The 16,886-nt window shown below is 37.6% G+C and overlaps 1 protein-coding gene across 1 annotated transcript; it reads right to left on the minus strand.

The window, feature by feature from the left end:
• Positions 1–2,954: 2,954 nt before the first annotated feature.
• Positions 2,955–3,899, minus strand: LOC140508727 (olfactory receptor 51I1-like). The gene has a single exon (XM_072616610.1). It carries the CDS (start codon positions 3,897–3,899, stop codon positions 2,955–2,957), a length of 945 nt encoding a protein of 314 aa, XP_072472711.1.
• Positions 3,900–16,886: the final 12,987 nt, after the last annotated feature.

The following is a 16,886-nucleotide window of genomic DNA, read 5'->3' on the forward strand; positions in this document are numbered from 1 at the left end:
TCTCCCACTCCTGGAAGTTTGTTCCACTTCTGGACTTCTCAAATTAGAATAATTTCCCCCAGAGGAAGGGTCCTTTCTCTGATTGGTTGCTTCATTCCAGGACCTCCCTTTTAATAAAGTGCCCAGGTCATGTTTTCCTTCCTCTCCAGGCTCCACTACTGACTCTTCAGACTTTCTTTACCATGTTGCCAAATGGATACCTTTTCATACCTCTCTAGTACTTTACTGCTTCATTCGATGGTTTGTCTTCCCTCATTAGCATGTAAGCTCTTTGAGGGTAAGGAACATCTTTTTGACTTGTATTTTTATTCCCAATGATTAATACAGTGCTTGGAATATAGTAAGTAATTCATGCTTGTTGACTTGACTAGAATCTACACCTGGAAATGAAGGAAGGAAGGCTATGAGTCCCAGCCTTAAGACCTACCTGTCTTTTCTCCCCAGAATTTCTTGATGCCTCCATTTCTCCTTGTCCTCCCTGATGCCAGAGCAGCCTCATAGTTCTTTGAAGGCACAGAGCTAAATGCTTCTACATTGGTAATAATACTGGATAACTAGCTTACCAGGTTTTGAAGCTCATGAAACTTTTCTCAAGATTGTGCAAGATTTCATTTTAGACACATAAAGTTGCATAATAATTCACTTGTATATTTTACTAGTTATTTACATACTTTTTGTAGAATGATAGGGTACATTTTAGGTCAATTTGACATTTGTAAAATACATTATATTTGTTATTTCATGTTAGTCTCCACAAAACTCTGTGAGGTAATTATTGTTCCAGTTTTATAGATGAGGGAACCAAGTTTCAGAGATGTATAATGTCTATTTAACTTGCATGTAATGGGATTTAAATGAGGCAGAATGGTGAGAAGTCATCAGTCTCATACTCTGTTTCAGAGTTGTCAAAGTCCAGTGGCAGGGCAAAAGTCAAGATGATTGGTGATGGTTCAGGATGCAGTGCATGACCTCGGCATCCTCAATGACTGACAAAGCTCTAAGTGTTCCACAGCTTCTGCTTTAGCTGTCTTCATGTCCCATTGGAACAAATTATCCTCATCTGGGATTTCATCCACTCTCCCAGTGGAAGTCTTCACATGCTTGGGGTAGACATTCCCCCTACCTCATCCTTGGGTTTGAGGCCTGTCAGTTACACTCAACCAAGTTTAGTCAATCTGTGGAAATGGTTTTACTGGAGTGTAGCTGGTATACATGCTACAGTTTCTTGGAGTCACAGGTGAGCACTGGGTGGCAAGTGGAGAGCAAAGGTAGAATGCAGACTGGAAAAGGCTTAGCACACCCTCACACCAGAGAGGCTAATCCTCCTGAGCACTCCAGAGATATATGATATTTCATTCATGGTAAAACAGCTAAGAGTTATTAGTGTCAGAGACAGATTAAAATCCAGGTCTTTCAGACTCCAGGTCCAATACTCTACTCACTACACATATATTGTTGTATTTATGCCCATTTTAGGTACCTAGGTTTATAACTGTGTACCAATCAATGGTGGTTGGGTAGTTTTGATGTGGCAGGTGTAGCTGGACTGTAGACACTCCTTCTCACTGCCCTCTTTCCTTTCCCCCTTTTAGTCCATAGATTTATCGAGCCACATCATGATACTACAAGTGTGTAGTATGCTCCTTTAATAAAGACTTTTAAATTATCCACTATAGGCCTTCTACTAATCTCCAAAGTTTCTATTCTAGGAAAAGTCAACAGAATAGCTGCAGTAGTTTAGAGGTCCCAATTAAGAAAATTCCTAATGTTTACATAGAGGTTTTGCTCTGTCCTGATTTAAATTTGTATTTATCTCTAAATAACCCATGACCCCTTGATAAAGGATAAATCAGAATTCAGGTTATGGAAATGTTTGGATAAAAAAGTCAGCAAATATTTCATAGAATATATTAAGAGAGAGGTATCATGAGGGAGAGATGGAAAAGAGCAGACCTTTTCTTGGAACTTCCCTCAGTCACTGAAGAGGCTGGTAAAATGGGAGGACTCTACCTAAGTCTCCTTGGCTCTTTCCTTAGCTCCTATGGGAGCCAATGGTTCTGCTTGATTTTTTCCTTTTCTGCCACAGCTCAGCCTGGCTTTCTCTTCCAACTTTTCCTTATTTTTGCTCTACCAGGAAGTTTCTGGCTAAGCTTTCTAAGACCTGGGCAGGACTAGGAAGATTGACCCTTTCTTCTTGAAAGTCAGGCATTGAGATCTCCTTTCTTCTAGCCATTACCAAACTATCTGGCACAGGGTAGGCACTTAATAAATGTTTAATGATAAACTGATTGAATGACTGATTGATTTCTTTTAGTTACTTTCCTTACGTATGTGTATCTCTTTAGGAACTTTCATGCATGATTGTATTCCATCATCTGTCTCAGTGTTCTCCATAGTACCCAATTGTTCTCAAGACTAAGAGGAGAATTCTTGTCCCTTTAAAGTATAAATTCAAAGATGTCAGGCAGTCTTATAATTGCTAACATAAGCGTGGTATTTGGAAGCTTAAACTATATTATAGTCATTCTATTTTTGCTTAAAAGAAAAAATAGTTGTCAATGATTAAAATGTCTTTGAACCATGTCCCTGCCTAGGAAATTCCCTGCTAGGAACTTTATTTCTATGGGAAAATGCAGTCTGGTCTATTATAAAATTCATATTATGACCATTTCTAAGATTAAGTTACTGTAAAAGATAAACTGATGTGAAAATACACGAAGAGAAGAAGTAGAATCCAGTGAAAATGAGTTTAAGAGACTATAACTTGACAAGTCATAGTATGAGAAATCTGGCTACTCAGAACACAATGTCATGACCCATTTTCTCCAAAATGCCCAGTATATTAGATCTTACCCAAAGGACAGCCACTAGTATTTTTATGCAATCTTATAAAACCAAGTCACAGTGAATTTGTGTGGCTGGTGTTGCCATTGTTTCCCCCCAGCTACTCCTGTTCAGAATTTAGTCACAGAGAATAACCTGATGAGTCTTCTACGGATTTCCTTTGTTTTGATGGAATAGATGACAGGATTGAGCATGGGAGGGACAAAGAGGTAGACAAGGGACATTAGTGTAAACACATATGGTGGTGCATATCTCCCATACCGGTGTACCAGGGATACACCCACCATGGGCACATAGAAAATAAGTACTGCACATATGTGAGATACACAAGTGTTTAGGGTTTTCAGCCTCTCTTCTTGAGAGGCAATTGCAAGCACAGAGCGAAGGATGAGAAGGTAAGAAAGGAGGATGAGTGCAGAATCCAGGGCAAAGGTACAAATGACAATGCACAGACCAAAGATGTTATTGATAGTGATGTCCCCACAGGGTAGACGGATCAGGTCTGGGTGCAAGCAGTAAGCATGGGACAAGATATTGGTTTTGCAGAAGGTAAGACGCTTCAGGAGGAAGGGTAATGGAAAAACCACACAGAAACTTCGGATACCAATGAGCAGACTCATTTGTACAACTCGAGCATCAGTGAGAATGGTAGAATACCTCAGTGGGTTGCAGATGGCAACATAACGATCAAAGCTCATGGCTAGTAGGATCCCAGACTCCACAAAAGAGAAGAGGTGGATGAAGAACATCTGTGCCATACAGGCATCAAAGGAAATCTCCTGGGTATGGAAGCAGAAAGTGGCTAATACTGAGGGCAATGTGGACAAGGACACACCAATGTCATTGACTGAAAGCAGGGACAAGAAATAGTACATGGGTTGATGCAGACTTTGCTCCTCTTTGACAATGAAGAGGATTAGGCTATTTCCCACAATGGAGATACTATAGAGGGCTCCAAGCAGCAGGAACATCCAGTGTTGGTAGTCTTCAAGCACAGGAAGACCAGTCAGAGTGAAAGGAGGTAACCCTGTGCCATTAGTGGAAGAACTTCCCATGTTGGCAGTTTTGTCCAGGCTGTATAGTCAAATTTCACAGAAATAAAAGGAAGGGTAGGTCGGTGTTGATCAGATCTCTTAGTCTGGCATTCAAGATTGTTGCAATCTAAAACTACTCTATCCAAAGTTATATCTCATTCTATTGTTCAGCACACATCTTCTATTCTAGTGACATCAGTTTCCTCATTATCTCCTGTCTCTCACTGCTTACCAACACATACAATAGTTTTCCTTACTCTTTTAGCTAATCTTTGTTCATTACCTTGTTTAAGGCAGATTTACAACGCAATCCATAAAGGAAGTCTCTCTTGTTAATGCTATTTAACCTCTGTGGATCTTATGGCCTCCCTGATTACTTCTTTCTTTTCCCTTTTCTCCTAGGTAGCACTTTTTCCTTGTTCCCCATGCCCTCCTTGTCTCTTATTCCTTCTAATACTCCTTTACTCCTTTTTTCCTCTTCCTTCTCTGCTTTTCCTCCTTCTTTACTCTGCTCCTCCCAGATCCACAGAAAACTATACCATGACTGTTTCCTTACTAACAGTCTTTTACTTGAAATCCTCTCTGAGGCTGAGGGGAGTGAAGGCTTCCTTTGTTTCCTGAATTTCAGTATTCTTCAAAACCAGGATGTGGTAAAAACTTTTTTAGCCAACTGACTTAGTTGATGTCTAAAAAGTTTTACTCATGAACTTATGAGAAATTGTCTCAAAAGTAAGGTTCAGACAATTAAAGTTATTCAATGTCAGAGCTGGCATCATAGAATCTCAGAATTTTAGAGTTGGAAGGGACCTTAGTAATCATTTTACTTAAGCCATAGCCCCAAATGAATTTGCTCTTCACGATACTTGAAAAGTAATCATCCAAGTATTACTTGAAGATGCCTAATGGGGAGAACTCCATTAATGCCAGCAGTTTTTGGATAACTTGAATGATGAATTTTTTCCTAATAGCAAGCATTGAGCCTTCTGTACATTATTCCTTGCTTCCTGGGCTAAGTCAAGCAAAGCTGATGCCTCTTCCAAATGACAGCTAGTCTTTTGATGATTTTAAGACACACATCATCTGTACATTTTTTCTTCTCTAAGTAAACACCTGAGATTTTAAACTGAATCATCCATGGCCTGAACTTGATGCCATTCCCCATCCTACTTGTCTTTTTCTGGAGGCAAGATATACCTTATTAATGTCTTTAGTAAGCTATGATGGACAAAGTTGAATATAGTACTCATGTCATAGTCTAACTGGGGAACAGGAACATCACCTCCTTATTTCTAGTACTTTTTGCCCTTCATAATGTATCACACAGTAGACTCAAGTTGAGTTTGAAGTCTACTAAAACCTCAGATTTTTTTCATATGAAGTGCTGTATGATAATGCTTCATCCATAATATACTTGTACAGGTATTTTTAACCAAGTGTGAAATTATTTTCACTCTTAAATTATTTTATTTTATCATATTTTATTCATAATTAGTTATCTTTATCTTATTTTATTTGGATCAACATTTTTGTCCATCGTATTTTCTTTTGGATTCGAACTTGTGTATATTGATAGTTATCCTTTACTGCTTCATGTCATCTGTACAATGAATAAGCATTTCATCTATGCTTTTATCTATGACATTGATTATAATGGTAAACAATACAGAGCCAAGCAGAGATCCCTTGATCACTCCCCTGGAAACCTCTTAGTCTATGTGGACTGATGCAACAACCTGTTAATTGATTTCCTTGTGTCACATCTCTTTCCACTATAATTCATTTCTCTTCATAGTTATCAAAATGTTTTTCTTATAACTCATGCTGAGCCATGCCATTCTTCTTATCATTAAATTCCACTGGTCAACCAATATATCTAGAAAAGAGAATTTTAACTTTTTTCTGTCACAGACACTTTTGATCAATCCTATGGACACTTCTGTGAGTGATATTTTTAAATGCAGAAAACTTTTTAAAATGTAGGATTACAAATAAAATCATTGATACTGAAACATAGTTAGAAAATATTTCCTAAAATAAGTTTGTACCTCCCAGGTTAAGAACCCCTGCTCTAGAAGGAAATATATACTCCTTTGTTTTACATTTAAAGTACTCTATTACTTAGCCCTAACCTAATTAGCACATCATTCCCTTTCTCACACTCTACATTCCACTTAAACTGATCTTACTCTCCCTTAGGTATGGCATGCACCTTGAATTCATAAATAGAAGTTAAGTGCTCTCTCTCTCTCTACTTGTTTTGTTCTTTTTTTATTCCTGTTCAAAGATATTCACCTTAACAGAGAAAACATAAGCAAAATTGAAACTGAGCATCTCAGAGTTTTCTCTGTTATCAGTTATCCCTTCCTTGATTCTCCTTTTTCCTCCAATATAACTTAAAACACACAAATCTAACCATGGAGGAAAAAACTGTGTTGTCCTTAGCTTTTTTCATCATGCTCATCTCATTTGGGCGTGTGAGTCCACTTATCTCTTTTTTTTTTAGGTATCTGTATTCCTGGTATGTTACCTGCCCTTGTTTCATTCAAACGTAAACTCTCTGGGGTCTTAGAAGCAGTCTAGTCTAATTGTTCATGAACAAGAATCACCTTAAGAAAGACCCCAAGTTGCTATGCAACATCTGCTTAAAACTTTCTAACATAGTGAAATGAGTGATTCCAGAGTCAATTCATTCTAGTTTGGGACAATTATCATTGTTTCCATGTATTCTTTATATTGAACTGAAATTACCTTTTCTTTCTGCAACTTCCATCAATTTTTTTCCAGTTCTGTCCTGTACCAAGAGAATAAATCTAACCTAATCTGTGGCACACAACAACACTTCTAATGTTTTCATAAAGCAATCTTTTTCTACCTTTTCCCACAACCCCAAGTCTTCTCCAAGTCCACAATTCACATTTACTTCAATGAATCCTCTCATATCATGGTCACTAGTGCCCTCATTATCCTAGACATCATATCCACTTGAAGATGTTCTGTCTTATCAATGTCATTTCTCAAACATGGTGCCCCAATATGAAGATATTTCAATTTATTTAAACATAGACATTTTCCTCTCTTGTAACTATTCTTTGACTCTGTCTTCAGAATCTCATTACCACCTCCTTGTCTCTCTTTCATGCTGGACCTATAGTATTTCTCTGTATTCACAGAATGTAGATAAGGTTTCATCTTCATTTCTAAGCAAGATTCAGCCTCTTTTTTCCTCTAAGTATTATTTCACTATTGCCTCTGCCTGCTTCATATGGACATAACCAACTAATATTTTTTGGAGATTTAGAGCCAATTTTTTCTATGATTCCCTTACTTGAAAGACTTCAGAAAGTGCTTTTCATTTTTAACACGAATCAAACTGGATAACTCTAAATTCTGTGAACCTAGTCTGTACTTGTGCATGCCTTGGACTTTATTTCAACTATTCCTTTTCTCTGGAAAGCCCACATTTCTTATTCACTTCCCTACTGGTTAAAATCAGTGACTTATTTAAGACTTAGTTCAAATGCTCTTTTACCTTTGAAACCTTTCATGATTCTCTAACCAAAAGTATTCTCATCCTCCTATGTTCTCCCAAATGTCTTTCCATTAATTATGACTTTTTATCATACCTTTCCCTGTTTTCTCCCATCCACTAGGATATAAGATAGGGACCATTTCATATATATCTTTGAATCTCCCCTAGTACCCAGCAAAGGACAATATATACAGAAAACTGAATGGAAAATTTTGAGCAGGGAGTAAGTGATATAATGCTTTACTAATAATAATTCACATTTTTATGATGCCTTAAGGTTTACAAAAAGCTTTCCTTACAACTCTATAATGAGATTTTTGAATTATGCATGGACATAATTATCTCACATTTACCTAGTACATTACAGTTCAAAAGTCCTTTCTCATAATAGGAACTGCAGTGTTAATTAAGGCAAATCCTTCAGGTGCCAGAATAAGCAGACCTGTCCTGTAGGAAGATAGTTCAGGTAGAGTATGCAGAGTGTATTGATGAGGTGAAAGAAGAATGAATGGAGCCAAGGATACTTGTTAGGAGAACATCCCAGAGGTTCAGGTTAGTAGCAGTAGTGGCAATAGGGATGTAGAAGGGAGGATACATGGGCATAGCAGGAAGTCATGTAGCCTAATGCAATGTAAGCTCGGGGGTGAGGGACCACTATAAAACACAATCCTGAGATTTGAAATCTCTTTGACTAGGAGGGCAGTAGTACGAGCTACAAGATTGCTAACTACATTAGGTAATCAACAAATCAACTCTAATTTACATTAATTGTGCTATGCAACATCTGCTTAAAACTCCCTAGTATAGAGAAATGACTGATTCCCGAGTCAATTCATTCTAGTTTGGGACAATTATCATTGTTTCCACGTATTCGTTATATTAAACTGAAATCACCTTTTCTTTCTGCAACTTCCACCAGTTTTTTTCCAGTTCTATCCTGTACAAAGAGAATAAATCTTATCTAATCTGTTGCACACAACAACATTTCTAATGCTTACATAAAGCAATCTTTTCTACCTTTTCCCACCACCCCAAGTCTTCTCTACATATCTGAAATTATATTAGGAAGTAGGCATGCAAAAAACATGTTTTTATTTTTACTACCTGGTGCGTGTGTGTGCGCGTGGGTGCATGTGAAAGAGAGACAGAGACAGAGAGTCAGAGAGACAGAGAAATGAGAACCACTTTATCTTATTAGCCATCAGAAATTAAAGTAGTGAGATCAGAAGTAGCTTTAGATAGGAGGTTCTTTCTAATTCCTGGAATGACTGTGCAATAGGTGGTCTCTGATTCTTTGACTAAAGGATGTTAATCTTGTGGAGGAAAGATTGGGGTTTAGAGGAAAAGGTCCAGTGCTTTACTAAAGAAGAATATCACAGGGTTAACTGCTTGGAGGATCATAGTATCTTAGAGGTAGAACTGAGAGAGATCTTAAATACCTTTTAACAGATAAGGAAACTATGACCCAGAGAAGTTAAGTATCTTGCTCGGGGTTACATAGCTATTAAGTGTCTGAATCAGCATTTCAACTCAGATCTTCCTGCCTCCAAGTCCACCCATCTTGAGCATACTAGGAGAGCTGGAGGCAAATAAGAGAGGATGTATGACATAAGTTATTTCATAGAATAATAGATCTCAATTTAGAAGGAACCCCAGAAGCCATCTAATCTACTCCTACTTTATAGCTGAGGAGACTAAATCCAAGGAGTCAAGCTGACTTGTCCAGGGTCAAGGAGGTAGTATGCATAGGAGGCAGAATTAGAACCAATAGCCTCTGATGTCAAAGTTAGTGTTCTTTCAGCTATCAACCATGTTGTCCCCTCTCATTGACATAGTGCACAACAGAAATTTCTCTTGTCCTCACAAGAATATTTCTTGTGGTTAGGCTATGAGGGATATGAAAGATTCCTAGTCTTTTAGCTTCCTTTCTCTTCATGTACATGTACTAAATAATTGAATTCTCCCTAACTTCTATAGCATTTGTATATCCATCACAGTGGATCCATCCACATACTTGGAAATTAATGAATGTTTATTGATTGATCAGTTGCTACAGTCAGTTCCCCTGAGGTGAAGCAGGGATCTTTTCACTCATCATCTCATATACTCAATTCTGTCATTGTCATCTAGACACATACAAAACTTCCCACCCTAACAGAGAACTTACAATCTGGAGGAGTCTGCTGAGAGATCAAGCAGGCTAGACTCATGTCCATAGGATCCAGATCCAGGTTGCTAAATGGTTCCATTGTACTTGACCCTGGACAGAGCTTTGGGGAGTACTGTTTTCAGTTCTGGCCACTACATTTTAAAAGAGCTGGTAGCAAACTAAACAAGGGAAGGCAATCATGGCAAAGAGGTCCATGAAAATAATTTCGTGGTGGGAACAAACAACACTGAAGATCTGGAGTGCCTTAAACTGGAAAAGATCAGTCCTTGGCAGTCCATGATACTTCAAATATGTGAAGAGCTTGCATACGAAAGAGGAAGTCAACATTTCCTGAGGCTCTGGATGTGAGAAATAGGACCTCTAGGTCCTAGGTAGAAGGGTGTTTTTTTACTTGACATAGGAGTAACTCAGTAACTATTACTGTTGTGCATGGGATTGACTCCTTTAATAGTGAGTTACCCATCACTGTCATTAGAGATTGGATGAGAACCTGTGAGGGGTCTTGAAGAGGGAAACTTTGCATTGTTCAGGGACTTATCTAGATCACAATCAAGGACTTTTTGAACTTTTATTATGCCATTCTGCAATAGTAGGGGAAGTTTTTTTAATCTAATAACCTCCAAAACTGTCTCATGTGAGTCTGGGAAGATGAGACTGAGGTTCCCCAAGCAGGGGTTAGTGACCCTGTGGTTTAGGGAGGGGGTGTTTAGGGGGTTTGGGGACCAAAAACTTACCTACTTCATTGGGACCACAATGCCAAAGGATGGAAGGTCTGCAATTGTTTGAACCAACACTTCTTAAACTGTTGGGTCTAGATGCCCTGAGTTTTATGGGGATGCTTCTAGGGAGTGCGCAGGCTCTGCAATTAAGCAGGCACTTAGGGAATAAATCAAAAAATAAACATGGAGGGAGGGAGGGGTCTGTGGTACTTTGGGATCTATCAGAGGAGAACTATGGCTTGAGACTTCTTAGTCTCCAATCCCAGCTCATAATCCTAAATCCCCCAGTTAGGATGTATACTATGTCACTGAACTGTGTCTTGTCCAGAAGAGCCCTGCAGAACTAAGCCACTGATATTTAAAAAATCTCAGAATTGATGGGACCTCTGAGAATATTTAGTCTAACCCATACCTGAAGAAGAATTCCATCTATGATATGGAAGTGTTCAGGTCACCTTTGCTTGAATACCTCTGGTAAAGGGGAACCAATAATGTCCTGATGCATTGAATTCCAGCATTGGAAATACACACACACACACACACACACACACACACACACATATACACATATTTTATACTGAGATAAAAATTGCCTCTGTAGTTTCCAACTGTTGCTTCTCATTTTGCCCTCTTTGGCCAAGGAGAACAAAAGAAATGCCTCCTCCACTGGACAGTGCTTCAAATACTGGAGTACAGTTATCATGCTTCCTCAACCCACCCCTCTTCTCTAGGATCACCACCTACTTGCTTCAGCTGTTTCAGTTCCCTCACTGTCCTAGTCACCCTCCTGTAGCCCTCTGCATCTCCTGTAGACACGCTATAGCCTTTTTTTATGAATCCTGATAGTGAACAATAGAACATATGAGAGAGAGGTCAGATTATTTTATAAGGCTACTGACATAACTCAGTGGTCATTTTATTATTTTTATTATTGTTATTATCCAGAAGAATGAGCAATCTTGTCTAAGAGTTGCATCATGGATTCTTTATTCTACTGTAGGCCAATCTGTGGGATATGTCATGGTTTTTTAATCCCTATGAAATGATTAACAGCCTAATTAAAGCCTGACATTTCAAAATGCTACGTGGGTAACAGTTTTGAATTTATACTTAGTCTAAAGTAAGGATTAAATCTATCTGTTGGCATTTGGGCCCAAGACAGCTGAGTTTCTGTCAGATGAGCAAGGATATAAGCTGTAGTTCTACAGCTTATATCCTTGCTCATCTGACAGCAACACTTAAGTATGGGCAATGGTTTGGTGAAATCCCAGATCACCAGCCTGGCCCACTTTAGTTTCATGAAAGAAAGTGGTACTGAGAACATTCTCTGTTTGTTGGTTCTGAATAGTTACATATATTGCAGCATGTTCATGTATATTACTCATAAAGGAAGGGAAAAAGTTACAAAACTGCAACCTAGGAGTTATAAGGGAACAGGGAAAGGAAAGAAATACTCCTTTGGCTTGGAGACATTTAGGACTTGGGGACATGTCTATAGCCTTATCACCAGGACAAAAATCATTTCCATGCCCGTTGGCCACCTTTCACCTTCCTCACACTCTGAATCACTGTCCAAGAGCAGTCACAGTGGATCCTATGCTTATCTGATCAGATAATGGAAGAAAATGGAAATTGAAATAAAGTAAAAGTAAGTTAATGTCAAGTAATAGTAAAATACAGCAAAGATTCAGGAAGAAGTGAAATAAAGGTCTTGGAATGATAATATCTCATATGTGGAAAGTATTCCACAGGTCCCTTACTTATTACTAAAACATTCTCAATTAAGTATAGTGTTGAAATGGGAAGGGAGAATTAATTGCCTTATTAAAACTACCAAATATAATAATAATAATAATGGTTAATTTCTGCTATCATATTTAATATAATGATAATTAAACATAGTTAATGAAGTGATTCTTTTAAGGGAGTCAAATCATTTTTCTGGGGCATGTCTATGTCTGAGAAAACCAGTTGCTGAGAATTAAATAGGTCATGATAACTCACTTGTCTGGGTCACAGCCTTGCCTATAGTTCTAAGAGAAGTATTTAGTATAGTTCAAACTCATTCAGAACTGTGAGAGAGAAGGTGCTCTTTTGAATGTAACAAGCTGTAGAAAAGTAGACTGGAAAACTGTAGAATGGAAAGCACAAAATTCTTCAGTGATTTGCACATATGAAAAAGTGAAGGATAAGAGAACTTTTATGTTAATAACTGGGAAAATAGGAATATCAGAATTGTTCCACAGTTATGAAACAAGACATTTACCTGATTATAGAGAGAAGATAAGGATTTGGTTACTAACCATAAATGAAGGTTGGATTGTTTATAGAGAAGATCCAGAGTCAGCCCACAGAAAAAGAAAAGAGAAAGGGTAGATTTCAGAAATGCATTAAAGAAAGACCTTAATGTTTGATCTCTAGGGTCACTCGTTGTTGGGCAGATTGGTTGAGCAATAAGAGCCTGGAATACTCTCTACTACCATCTGCTGCTGAGAAGAAAATGGTTAGAGAAAGCATATTATGCTCTCAATTATAACTTGATGCTTGAGGTAAAGAACAAAAACATATTTTCTCTATTAAGAACTTTTGCTAAAGAAAATGAAAAGAAGAAAGAAAAGAGACATTTCTCTCAACTGATGCCTTTTTTGGTTGGGGGGCTGCTTTAGAATGAAGATTGCCCACTTTTCCCCTAAAAACTTACCACAATGACAGCTAAACGCATCAACTAAGCTTGAAGTTAGTTGCTGTTCAGTAAGACTAGCTGAGCGGAGGAGAAACTTGAAAGCAGGAAACCAGAAAAGTCACTTAGCAGATTGTCTAGCTGGCTGAGATGTCATGCCCAAATAGGTGTTACAGCATGGGTCTATTCAACCCAGTAGTGGAAATATCTATTTAAAACAGAAGCTACTAACGTTCATCAAGGAACTTTTATGGACATTTGTGTGTCAGAAAGTGGACACCAAACCTTATAATTCCAGAGACAGGAAGATTTTCTTCCCTCATGAGCTTCCCTACTAGGTTTCTATAAGAGCCTCTAAATTGATTTGTAAGTCATTTCTCAGCCTATTTGTACTATGGTCAATTGTAGCCACTGCATTGTTGTGCTTCACAAAAGCTTTTTTTTTCCCTCAAAACCCTTTTTATTATCTTTTAATTGTATTTATTTCAAATATTTATAGTTGCTATATTTAACAATGAATTCTGCTCTGGACCCATCATTGTATCCTGGATCTACCATCACCACCTTGAACCTATGGTTTCTGCCTCTTCCTTTCCCTTGCCTTTTATTTATTTATTTATTTATTTTGGAGTCTTTACTGTTGTGGTGGAAAGATTTTTTTTTTCTTTACTGATTACTCTGGTCAATATCTTTTCTACCCCCTCCTTTTTTGAAAATGATTCTGTAATTTTACTTCTGTTCCTTTTTCAAATCTGCTTCTCCTGGTTGACTATCTTATTCAAGATGTGGTTTTAAACAGTGACTGAAGGTTTCTTTTTTTTTTATTTCCTAGATTTTTTTTTAATTCATGACATTTTTTCCTACTTTATTTCAAAATGTTGGTACTCTTCCCTTCTGATGCCTAATAATGCTACTACGTAGCTGTATCCCATTCTAGCGTAAACTTTGGCTCAAAGGACCAATTGCATGGGCCTCTATCCTCATTGGTGGAGACTGATTAGTCAATATCCTGTGTATTTCACAGGCGCCGACAAAAGTTAGTGAGAGCTAGAGAAGACAGAGCTCTATTTTTCTCAGCTTGGAGAGATAAAATATGAAATTCCAATTTCCCTTTAGGTCCCTTAAAGGACAGAAGGGCACTCTGGGAAGAAGCCAACATATAGAATAGTTGGCAGTCTATATCATTCCTCTCCTCAGCTTATTGTACTAGAGACTTTGAGGAATTTCTTTTTGGGTAGGATTTGAAACTTGGTCTCTTGGTTAAGCTATGTTATCTAGCTCCTAATGGGACAGCTCATTCACTCTATGTTGTCTGGTATATATTCTCTTTTATATTGTTCCTCTGATTTCTTTTTTGTTACTGACTTGGAAAAATAGGTTTATTTGCTATTTGCTATGTGTGGGTTCATTGTGGAACTGGTATTTGGTAGAAAGGGAGTCAAGCCTTAAATAAACAGATTGGAATACTCCTTTTCTCTGTAAGGAGCAGTGATCAGAGGAAGTTGGAACTGAAAATTTACTTTTACTATACTTCCTTTGGGAAGGATTGGAAGGCACAGAGTGGATGCTAAAAATAAATATTTTTGCCTCCCTATGGGCCACACCTACACAGATGGGCAAACATAACATACAAGGGCAAAAACAAAATAGCACCCATACACCACATCTGTTAGACTAGATTTTATCTTATTTTTTCCCTATTCCTAATTTCCTCTTTGTTTAAAAAAAAGTTTGTTATATGTGTATGCATATATACAAATATGTAAATGTAGTATATAGCTGAGGTTAAGATAGTTATGCAATATCTACGTTTTATGAGCAGCTAGGTTTAGGGAAAGAATAGAATTAATGAGGATTGATTATTTTAGGGCAAGGGCAAAGTTTAATGGAAGAATTTTAGGATTAAGGATAAATAGATTTAGAAAGCACTGGTGATATAGTTAGAATTAGTATTAGGCAGTTATAGTTTTAATATTTTAAAATTAGATTTTAAATCTAAATTGGCTCTTGACTGATATCAAAGAGGATATATTTTCTGGAAAATTACATGGAGTATTTTCCGTTGGTAATAGATTTTAGTGTCAGATATGTGCTCCATTACCCATATATGTACACTGGAATATATGACAAGCTTGTTTTTAAATGCCAGCTAATATTCAGGACTATTGAAGAGTGAAAGAAACATCAACAAAGAACAATAGCTTGCTCCAATTTAAAACTAATGTTGGAGTCAGTGATTCCAACAATGCCAATATCTATGAGGGAATTCACCTTGTAAAAATGTTTCATGATCTCCTCCTTTATTAATGAACATCTTTCATCTTCTACCATGCCTCTTCAGGAAAATGCCCAGACAACCATGGAGGGTCAATATCCAGGGAGCAGACATTGGTTCAGTGAGAATAGAAATTCACTCTAAATGAACTCCCTCTTAGTGGTGGCCCAGGCAAAAACTTATAAGAGAGTAGTATGACCAGATTAGAAGTGAATAAGGCACAGACTAGTTCTCTAAGTAAACAAAAAGACCTAATAAAATTAGTGAGAACTCGTAATTTGGATATTACTCAGACATTTTTGACTGATTTAGTAGAGGCACCATTGAATAGGGAATCCAATGACAGAATTTAAAATGAAGGAAAATCCAGAAGTAATTATGTTAATCCACGTATATTGGGTTTTATTTTGTATCTCCAGGACTTAGCATAGGTCCTGGTACATAGTAAATGCTTAATAAATATTTGGTGACTTTTGCCCAGCTGAGGGATCATCATATCACCATCATTTTTGTGAGAAAGAAAGTAAGGCCTAGAGAGAAAAAGAAACCTAGGCAGATGTCTTGATTCATAACCCATCCAGGGTTATTTCTATTCCCACCTCCCTCTCTATGTGCTACTAACTCCACCCTGAAATTACCTTGTATTTTTTTTGTAGATATTTTGGATATATTTCTATTCTTTTGGAAGAGACATGTATATGAGCTCCTTAAAGTCAAGGACTGCTTTATTTGTGCTTTTGCATGTCTAGTAACTGAAAATCCCTGGAAATTCCTTTGTTGATTGATTAACTGATCTTTCATTCATCCTGATTCATTCTTTACAAGGTTCCTAAGTCCTAGGTTTCCCTCTGGGGTAGTCTCCTGTATCACTCCTAAGATAACTTCCACTAAAGGTCAGGAGGAGTCAGGGATAGACCCTGGGTGAGTTGGTAGGATGGAACTCGAAAAGGGCAGCTTGGTATGGCACGAAAGCATGGCATTTGGGGTCAGGAGGTCAGGATTCATATCTTGAATTGGCTATACCTTAGTTGCATGATTTGGGGGCATTACTTTCTTCTTAGATTGGTCCAGATCAGTAGTTCTCATTTTCTTTTGTTTCAGCATGACTTTATATTCTTAAAAATTATTCATCTCCCCTCCCCAAAAAAGCTATTGTTTGTGTGTGTTATATCTATTGAGAATGAATGTATTAGAAATTAAAACATCTTAGTGTCATTAGGAAAATAAAATATATTAGAAATGAAATCATCTTAGTATTATTGGGAAAATAGTCCTGACCTTTTGGACATCCTGAAAGGATCTTGCAGACCTTCAACATGCAGAAGACATTTTGAGAACCCCTGCTCTATCTAGATGTTCCTAAGGTACCTTCCAGTTTTGATGCAGTGTGAAACGTTTAGTTTTCTCTTTTTATGGTCCCTACCCTGCATTCCTGCTGGCAAATTACTCCTTCACTTCTAGATATAAAGAACCCAGCAACACAAACCGATTTTCTAGAGAAAGTGCTTATTAGTACCTTCTGGATATTTGGTTGTCAAACCACAAGTCCTCTCCTTCCCATGAACTTAGCAGTAATACACCAAGTCATAGCTGAGATACATGCATGTGGACAGTCACATTTTGACTCTAACAAAG

Source organism: Notamacropus eugenii, chromosome 5 (assembly GCF_028372415.1).
Source record: "Notamacropus eugenii isolate mMacEug1 chromosome 5, mMacEug1.pri_v2, whole genome shotgun sequence".
Taxonomy (NCBI): Eukaryota; Metazoa; Chordata; class Mammalia; order Diprotodontia; family Macropodidae; genus Notamacropus; species Notamacropus eugenii.